The sequence below is a fragment of the Triticum dicoccoides genome, chromosome 2B (assembly GCF_002162155.2).
Source record: "Triticum dicoccoides isolate Atlit2015 ecotype Zavitan chromosome 2B, WEW_v2.0, whole genome shotgun sequence".
NCBI lineage: Eukaryota > Viridiplantae > Streptophyta > Magnoliopsida > Poales > Poaceae > Triticum > Triticum dicoccoides.
In genome coordinates this window covers 680,236,767-680,244,305 of record NC_041383.1, presented here as the reverse complement: position 1 = coordinate 680,244,305, position 7,539 = coordinate 680,236,767, and the positions used below count along the sequence as shown (strand labels likewise).

Below are 7,539 nucleotides of genomic sequence, written 5' to 3'. Positions count from 1 at the left end.
CGATGCCCGGGCGGATGAAAGCAAAGAACCGGCATTGTCTTGAAGGCTACTGCATGCCCTACTCCGACTACTTCACCGACGCTCCACTGCACGACGACAAAGTATTTCGGTGCCGTTATCGGATGAGCCGAAAGCTTTTCCTCAGGATTGTGAATTCCATCCGGGAGTTCGACAGCTACTTCAAGTGCAAGAAGGATTGCACCGGCAAACTTGGATTCACCTCGATCCAGAAGTGCACGACAACGATGAGGATGCTTGCATACGGAGCTCCCGGTGATTCACTCAATGACTATGGACACATGGCCGAGTTCACGACCATTGAGTGTTTCTACAAGTTCTACAAGGCAGTGGTGACGGTGTTTGGACTGCAATACTTGTGAACACCCAATGCGGAAGACACTGCTCGGATCCTAGCACAGAATATAGCAAGAGGATTTCTTGGGATGCTTTGAAGCATCGACTGCATGCATTGGAAATGGAAGAAGTGCCCATTTGCTTGGTAGGGGATGTACAAAGGCGCCAAAGGCGGTTGCAGTGTGGTACTTGAGGCGGTGGGCACACAGGACCTCTGGATTTGGCACTCCTTCTTTGGTATGCCAGGAACTCACAATGACATCAACGTGCTGCAGTGCTCCCCTGTCTTTGCCAAGCTTGTTGAAGGTCATTCTCCTCCGGTGAACTTCGAGGTCAATGGGCGGCACTACAACAAGGGGTACTACCTAGCTGATGGCATCTATCCGAGATGATCTACATTTGTGAAGACTATCTCAAACGCTGTGCCAGGAGGCAAGAAGTCCCACTTTGCCAAGGTTGAGGAGGCTTGCAGGAAGGATATCGAGCGGGCATTTGGTGTGCTCCAATCTCGATTTGCTGTTGTCCGGTACCCTGCTCAGACCTGGTCGAAAGATCAAATGTGGGAGATCATGACTTGCTGTGTCATCTTGCACAACATGATCATCGAGAGCGAGCAGGAAGAACCAGTGTTTGACACTGAACCATACTACAGGTAGGGTCCTCTAGCCGAAGTTGATCACCAGCTACCGGCAACCTGGACTGCCTACCTCAATATGCGTCGGGAGATCCGAGACCCACAGGTGTATCATCAACTACATCAGGATCTGGTGGAGCACCTATGGAGGATCAATGGCGACGCCTAGCTCGACGTGTGATGAAATATGAGTTTTTATTTGTTGAACTACATAATTTGTATTGAACTATTTGTTGTTGCATATTTTGTTGAACTATTTGATTTTCTGTGATAAAAAATTATTTATGTTGAGAATCCAACGCTGAACCACTCCGAATATGGGCCGATTCTCGTCGATATCGGGCCATTTTTCGCCGAAAGTGGGCTGAAAAGCGGCCATGATTGGGTCGATATCGGCGCTTGGGGGCGATCTGGGGGCGACGGCTGGATGCCCAACCGCCCCCAGAGCCGATTCTCACCGTCGGCTTGCCCCCAGGCGGCAATTTGTATGCCTCCTGGGGGGGGGGGCAACTGCTGGAGATGCTCTAACCCAAGAGGTGGGTGTCGGCCACGGTGGCTGCACGTCATTCTCGCTGAGGAGCACGTTGAGACGCCATCACAGGGAGAAGACGGCGTAGGGAGGGGTGGAGGGTGAAGTAGGCTCGACCGTGGGTGCTCAGGCAGCAGCGCCCCCGTTGGTGTCGGGCTCGCGAGATGTGTAATTCACGTCTGGCAGGTGGGAAGTGAAATTGAAACTTGTGGAGTCGAAGGAAATTGCTAACGCATATCACTATCAATCTATCATGACCGTCTGTCTAGAATCATATGTCAATTTGCATGGGCTAACGAGAGGGCTCCGTTTTGGTTTCCCCCTAGGGCATTCGACCCAGGAGCAGCCCACATGCGAGAGCAGACGCATCAGACGATCTAGAATGACCAGGCAACGAAATCTGATGGCCAGTATCGTGAATGTCCAAGAGAGCTCCTAGAGCGCTCAGTTTTACTGTCCGTAATAATACTCATTTATTTGGTTATCCTTATCGTCTCTTGCTCCCCAACCAAACAAGTGACATCCTCAGAAAATTAGTTATCCGTGTACCTGTGGTGGGCGTCAGGATCCTCTGCAGTACTGTACGGTGCTGTAGTGTCACTGCCATGTGGACCCGGCCCCACATGTCATCCGCACTACAGCACCGTGTATTACAGCAGAGGATCTCAACCCCTGTGGTGGATATAACCACACAACCAAACGCAACCTACCCCGCCCCTTCCCCTGAAATGACCAAACGCTCCCTTAGTTGATTTTCCCAGAATGCTTTATTGAATATATAAAGCTCTATAATGTTTTCCTGAAAAGAAAAGGAGAAAGTGGTCCTGGTACGGGAGAGGGGAGGGGGAGAGGGGACAGGGGAGAGGGGGGAGAGGGGAACGACGAGTGGGTCCCGCATATACCAGGCGCCGCTCCCCCCAAATCGAGGGCAATCCTCGCGTTTTGTTCCCCAAAATCCCTAGCGAATCTCTCTGCTTCGTCCTGCATCCAGCGCAATGGAACGGAAGGAGGTCATGGACCTCGGCAGCGGCGAGCCCAAGGAGATCATGGACCTCATCAGCGGCAAGCCGATGGAGACCATAGGCCTCGGCAGCGGCGAGCTCGAGGACTATCCCTTCGTGAGGCGGCTCCGCAACCGGCGGCTCCTCGTCTACCTCTGGCTCCAGGGCTTCGACGCTGCTTACGATAGGTACGCCCGCCTGCGAGCCCGTCGTTTCACTCGCTCATCTCCATGCTGCTAATGGGTCCCTGCCGTGTACGCAATGCAGCGTCGTGCACGAGTCCGGTGTGCAGATGAGCAGGCTGCATTTGCGGCAGCTGGTGGTCTGGGGCCGGTGGAGCGAAGCCCTCGACTACATAAGTCGCTTCCTGCCGCCGGTGCTCAACGAGTGGAGCCTCGATGCCCGTTCCCTCCTCTTCTTCCTCCACACGCTCTGGGCTCTGGCCAACGTCGCCGCGTGCTCGACGGGCGGCCTTGTGAACGACTCTGTGCACAGCGACCTCAGCTTCCTGGGGACACTTTCCAGTACCAACGCCAAGCTCTCCTCCATCCTACGATACACACTCCACTCGCCGCAGTTCAGGTACTAATAAAATAGTTCGAACTTCGAAATACTGTTCTACTTGTTGCTCTTAAGCCTTAGATTAGATGAATCGTCTCTTGTAGGGAGTCTCTGGACTGGATGCTGGTGAGGAAGAAGGCATCGTTGATTGTCGATGACTGGGCTCTTGAGACTCCGGAATTGAGGCGCAAGATGCAATTGCCCGGTGGTCCAGGTCTCCCGCGGGACTTGCTTCCCATCGGGTGGGTTCCTGTATTCATTCATCCAATCTTTTACTGTTTGGCCCACGTTTTAGTACCAACTACATGTTAATCTGATCATCCCACACATGATCTTGTTTAATATGCTAGCCCCCTTTGCCCAAGGCGTCACCGGAGGGAACAATCCCGGCGGGCAAAAGCATCTACGATTGCCAAGTCTTATCTCAACAGGAAGAGGAGGTACTTGCAACTTGATTTTGCCAAGTCCTCAATTCCGCAGTGCTGTCTCTTTTTCACTTGTCATTCACACATATTCCTTGCTTCATGCAGTCTGCCGCCTACAAGCCCACATCCTGGTATGAAATCTTCGCATGACAGCAACATCCCTCTCTTAACCTCCGGATATGTGCGGCAGTTAATGTTTGCTATGTTTTGAACAGCAGGATTGCCCAAAGATGCACTCAGACGGGTGGCAGATCTTATTGGTAAAGCGAGTCTCTGACCATCTAATTCCAGTTTGTAATGAACATATCTGATAATATATAGTCCTCTGATGTTGCTTTGTTTGCGGAAAACTCTTTTCTATCTGAGTTTCTGTTGCTAATATATGTGAGTCTCTGACCATTTAGAGGGATGTTTAAGAGCTGGTAAACACTTGGAGCTCCATCAAGGGTGCCCGCTTCAATCAAATGCAAAGGGAGGTAATTTAACTACTTCACAGTTGTCTTACCTTGGATAACGCTGTACAAAGTTGAGCTAACTCATCTGACGTTGATGCCTTGTATCTTCCTTGTTAATTTTCTACTTCAGCTTTGTTTGTAACCATTTCTCTGCTCTGCACAGATTTTATCATTGTTGCTTTTGTATTGCTTGGCTAGGTTTATGCTTGGGAATATTTCATTGATGTGTCTCATACATCATGTAGTCTCACGCTAGTTGTGCTCATCCCTTGCTGTTTTGTTCCTAAGCTCCTTGTTTGCCAAGCACCTCCTTATTTCTGTATTCTCTGTTATTCTTCTGTTGGTTGCTCACATGTTATATATGTTATATGCACATGGGCATGTTAATTCATAACAGCTGGACGTTGTTTTTTGCACGTTAACAATGTCTGGCGACCTGCAATCTACGAAATCATACTTCTTTAGAGAAGTCCAAATGTGCTAGTGAGGGACCATTTACACAATTGAGGGCCTCTTTGATTCGTAGGATTTTGAAAACGTAGGAATAGGAAAAGTGTAGGGTTGGAGTGGCATGCCCATTTGAATCCTATAGAATTAGCAATGATTGTTTGATGCCACGGGAAAAACAAAGGAATTGTAAAAAGAGGTTGGAGTGGATGTTAAATTTCCTATGAAGGGCTCCTTTGATTCAAAGGAATTCTATAGGATTTCTGGAGGATTGAAATCCTTAAGAATTTTTTCTATGTTGGTCCTTTGATTCATAGGATTGGATCCCATAGGAATTTTTCCTATGGAATCTTTTGTACTACATTTCATAGGAAATCTAACATCCACTCCAACCTCTTTTTACAATTCCTTTGCTTTTCCTGTGCCATCAAACACTCCATGCTAATCCTGTAGGATTCATGTGTGCATGCCACTCCAACCCTATACTTTTCCTATTCCTACGTTTTGAAAATCCTGCGAATCAAAGAGGGCCCAATGTAGTACAAAAGATTCCATAGGAAAAATTCCTATGGGATACAATCCTATGAATCAAATGACCAATATAGGAAAAAATCCTAAGGACTTCAATCCTCCAGAAATCCTATAAAATTCCTTTGAATCAAAGAAGCCCTGATAATGTGCTAGATACATGATTCGCCTTACAAGATCTAGGCTAGAAAACTCCCCCTAAGTTCTCTGATACAGTGCCAAATTTTGTATCCATGTCCGTTTGTTGCATTTTTAAGTGCCCACGTGATGCCACTTCTAACGAACTGGTTGCAGGTGCTTCTGATACTCCACTTCTGCAGACCATGTTTGGTACCGTAACAAATCCTGCTAAAAACACTGGGACCTCATCAGTGACAAATGCAGGTAAATTAGTTGGAACTTGGAACACAGTGCTTAACTACATGTCCTTTCTAACTGCAACATTTGTTTCAGATGCTGCCGTCTCACGGCCTATTAAAATCCCTTGGATCACATCTCCCACAAATGCAGGTAAATTAACTGCATACTCAACTGTTCTCATACCATGAGTAACTCCTGCACATATTGATACCTGAAATTCTTAGTTGTCACTTGTCAGAGAAACTCCATCACTGATAATAATATTCTACCTGCCGGTGTTTTATAACCACCTTGTTGATATTCTGCTGTCTGCGTACCTCTTGGTTCCTGTGGTAAACTATTATCTGAAACTGTGGAGTTTGCTGACTTGCATCTGTCAGCTGTTTGCTTTCTTCTACTTTTGTATGCTCATAATACTTGCAAGATTGCACTTGCATCTGGGAGCTGATAAGCATCTGTACCACAAACCGAATGCTGCATGTGCATGCTCATTTTATGGTATAGACCTTGCTATGTTCCACCATCTCATAAAGATTGAAGTTGAGTTTAGCCTCTTGATTTCTGGTCTAAAAGCCCTTCCAGCAGATTCTGAAATGTTTGACTGTTAAGATAACATATTGTGTAAAGACTTAATCGAGGAGTGTTGATAATGCTTATTCTGGTTATCCTAAATGGTATTGATGCTTGGGCAGGCCCAATCAAGCATTCTAGAAAAGATGGGTGCTATAGCAACAGTGCTGGTCAGGGTTCTGTTGGAAGAAAAAAAAGAGAAGATTTGATGACTGAGGAAGATGATCCTGATAGAAAAAGGCAACGGACTGAACTGGTAATGCTTGGTATACATTGTTTTAGTTTTATTAAGTCTCCTTTGGTTCATAGGATGCGAATATCATAGGAATAGGAAAGTCATAGAAAATGCGATGACATGTATCTCAATTCCTACAAGGAGAAGATATGTCATTTGTTTCATAGGACTGGAGTTTTTCCATCAGTTCTGAGTTAATGTTTTTTTCCTTTAAAATGTGAAGGATAGGTATCAATTCTACATAGGAATAGGAATCCATTCCTACAACCAAAGGGCTCGAAAGAATTTTTTCCTAAAGAATTCGTGTAAACCAACTTTTACATAGTTTCTTGCCAGAATATCCATCTTAGATTTGCGCTTTCACCAGTTCATTTTACTGGATAATTTACTGGTCCTTGATGTTTTGCCAGGTGCTTCACCACTCATCAGTAGGTTTTACCTTTCCCCATCCATGAAAAATATCAGCACCTTTCTAGCTTTGTACTGCATCTTTTTAGGGCAAAAAACAGCTAGCTATTTGGACACAGTTAACTTGATGGAGTACTTGTTGGAGTGCAGGAGTTGCTGACTGAAGTGGAAGCTGGATCTTGCGGCCAGTTGCTGACTGAAGTGGAAGCTGGATCTTGCGGCGCCAACTTGATGGCCAACTGAGCGGGCATTACTCGGTGCTCCTTCGAGTCGATCTGCTTCAGGTTGTGTTGGAGCATCGAGCTATGTTATGTTATAAACTTGAGATTTCCAGGTCTCCTAGCTAGAATTACTTCTACTAGTGTTATGTTATCACCATGGAGAGCGACACTACAACTCTGTTTCTAAGTGTGTGTTGTGTTAAGTTGCAAGGGGATCGTGAATCAGAACCAAATCAGTTCTATTATATATCATCGACCATGTCAGTTTTTGTTTTGTTTTTTATTTGTTTCCAGTGATGCTTGTTGTTTGTTGAGGTCTTCTGAAGAACAATAACAAAATTTTACATTTGATGCAGAAGTTCTGCTATGCATTCATTTACACTTACTGCTGGAGAATCTCCACAGATTTTATAGGCCATGTTGTGCTTCCCATGTGCTTTAAATTCTTTTTTGAGGAACACTCTGTTTTAATATGGGTGTGGACGATGGATTATAGAAGTTGTGTACACATTGTGAAACTCTACTCTAATGATGTTCCCTAGCTTGTAATCAATTCTAGAAACGTGTCACTGATGGTATTTCATCAACAACATTCACATTGCCTACCGTTTGCCGTGGTTGGTAACATGTTTGCTGTAATCCAGTCTGTACCATGTAGTCGTACTTTTTATCTAGCTGCAATACATGTGATTTGATATTTACATTGGGTGTTTATATCACAAAAGGAACATTACATCTGCATCTGTAGATCTGCAATGTATAAAAACTCAATATTCATTCCCAGTGAAACCAAACCAGAACATGGCCATGT

General features: G+C 45.7%; 1 protein-coding gene across 2 annotated transcripts; it reads left to right on the top strand.

The window, feature by feature from the left end:
• The first annotated feature begins 2,403 nt into the window (after positions 1–2,403).
• LOC119365566 lies at positions 2,404–7,139 on the top strand. Of its 2 annotated transcripts, none has more exons than XM_037631207.1 (11): positions 2,404–2,706; positions 2,786–3,100; positions 3,184–3,321; positions 3,430–3,519; positions 3,610–3,635; positions 3,723–3,764; positions 3,909–3,980; positions 5,229–5,318; positions 5,388–5,444; positions 5,987–6,120; positions 6,658–7,139. In XM_037631207.1, exons 1-11 carry the CDS (start codon positions 2,513–2,515, stop codon positions 6,748–6,750), a joined length of 1,251 nt encoding a protein of 416 aa, XP_037487104.1. In that variant the 5' UTR covers positions 2,404–2,512; the 3' UTR covers positions 6,751–7,139. The 2 variants fall into 2 exon arrangements, with proteins under 2 accessions (XP_037487104.1, XP_037487103.1); XM_037631206.1 differs by having other exon boundaries at positions 2,405–2,706; positions 3,720–3,764.
• Positions 7,140–7,539: the final 400 nt, after the last annotated feature.